Genomic DNA, 2,002 nt, shown 5'->3' with positions numbered 1-2,002 from the left:
GAAGGTTGTATTTCTGAAAAATTTCACCGCTTACCATTTTCACAATCAACATGGAAAGCAAGAGCCCCTCTTGAGTTGGTACATGCAGATATATGTGAACCGACTCGAACACAATCTTTTAATGGCAAGAAATACTTTCTTTTCTTTGTTGACGACTATAGTAGGATGATGTGGGTTTATTTTCTAGAACAAAAGTCAAAAGCCTTCTCTTTTTTCAAGCAATTTAAGGCCTATGGAGAAAAGAAAAATGGATACAATCTGAAGACGTTGAGAAGTGATCGTGGTCGAGAGTTCACATCAAATTAATTTTCGGAATTTTGCGAAAGCAATGGAATCAAAAGAGATTGATGGCAAGCTACACTGCACATCAAAATTGTGTTGCGGAATGAAGAAATCGAACCACTATTGAAATGGCAAGAAGCATGTTAAAAGCAACAGGTCTACCAAATGTGTTTTGGGCTGAAACAATTCGTACATAAGGTGTTTATTCTCAACAGGTCACCTACCAAGTCTGTCAAGGATATGACTCCTTCCGAAGCATGGCATGGGTTTAAGCCAAAGGCTGATTTCTTTAAGATCTTTGGTTACATAGCATCATATTCCTTCTCAAAAGAGAGAAAAGTTTGATGTGGGCTATAGTGACAACTCCAAGGCATATAGATTGATTGATCCAAGAACTAATAAGTTGGTAATTTCCAGATTTGTTATTTTTTATGAATTCAAGGTATGGAGATGGGAAAACGAACAAGGTGAAATATCGAGATTTTTTTATGAACCAGAAACATCAAATTTAGAAGAAACTATGTTACTCCAAAGTCCAATTCCGAGTGCAAGAACATCTGATCCTAGTTCACCAGATTCAACTCCAAGACTAAACGCAAGAACGGGTTTATTAGCGGACATATATGAGTCGTGTGATCTTGCTTTGAATGCTTTGGAGCCTCAAAAATTTGAAGAAGCAGTGAAAGAAAAAAATTTGGCAAGACACAATGGCAGAAGCATTCAAGAATGACATGATGAAAGAATATGAGATGACTGATTTGGGCTCTATGTAGTATTTTCTAGGAATTCAAGGCCAACAATCAGAAAAAGGGATTTTCATGTATCAAGAAAAGCATGCAAAAAATCTCTTGAAAAGGTTCAATATGTTGAATTGCAAGCCAATGGATACTCCAATGGCAATTAATTTAAAGCTTTCAAGTAATGATGGAGCACCAAGAGCTAATTCTTCTATGTATAAAAGTGTTGTTGGCTCACTTGTTTATTTATCTAATACAAGGCCAGACATAGTTCACGTAGTTAGTGTTGTATCTCGATTCATGAATGATCCAAGTAATCATCATTTTGCTGCTGTTAAAAGAATACTAAGATATGTGCAAGGAACCAAAGGATATGGCATCAAGTATACACAAGAGAAAGAAAGCATTGTAGTTGGGTTCACAGACAGTGATTGGGTTGGTGCAATTGATGATAAAAGAAGCACATTTGGGCATCTGTTTTTCTTGGGAAGCAAAGTTATATCATGGTCGTTAAAGAAGCATAGTACAATGGCATTATCAACAACCGAAGCAGAATATATTCAGCCACAAGTGCAGCATGTGAAGCAGTTTGGATTAGAAGAATATTGGTAGATCTTTGTCAAGAACAAAACACTCCAACAAATTTGTACTGTGATAACATGTCCACAATTGCCATGACAAAGAACCCAATCTTTCATAGCAGGTTAAAGCACATAGAACTTTGTCATCATTTTATCAGAAAATTGGTTGAAGACAGAGAGATTGAATTGAACTTCTGTCGTACTGGTAAGCAGAATGCAGATGTTTTCACAAAAGCACTTCCAAAAGAGAAGTTCTACTGTTTTAGAGAAAAACTAAATGTCGTAGGACAAATGCATTAAGGGGGAGTGTTAAACGTAATGCACTTTCTCCTTGTTAGTTGTATCAGTTGTTAAGTAAAGTTGTATCAATTGTTAAGTAGAGTTGTGTCACTTGAGAAGAAC

At 36.2% G+C, this 2,002-nt stretch overlaps 1 protein-coding gene across 1 annotated transcript; it reads left to right on the top strand.

The window, feature by feature from the left end:
* Positions 1–1,175: 1,175 nt before the first annotated feature.
* On the top strand, positions 1,176–1,631 carry LOC108867803 (secreted RxLR effector protein 161-like). The gene has a single exon (XM_018649441.1). The coding sequence runs from the start codon at positions 1,176–1,178 to the stop codon at positions 1,629–1,631; it is 456 nt and encodes a 151-aa protein (XP_018504957.1).
* The last annotated feature ends 371 nt before the right edge of the window (positions 1,632–2,002 follow it).

The sequence above is a fragment of a genome, unplaced genomic scaffold (genome assembly GCF_019419815.1).
Source record: "Pyrus x bretschneideri cultivar Hongxiangsu unplaced genomic scaffold, Pyrus_bretschneideri_v1 Contig36, whole genome shotgun sequence".
NCBI lineage: Eukaryota > Viridiplantae > Streptophyta > Magnoliopsida > Rosales > Rosaceae > Pyrus > Pyrus x bretschneideri.
This window is presented reverse-complemented; position numbering and strand designations above follow the sequence as displayed.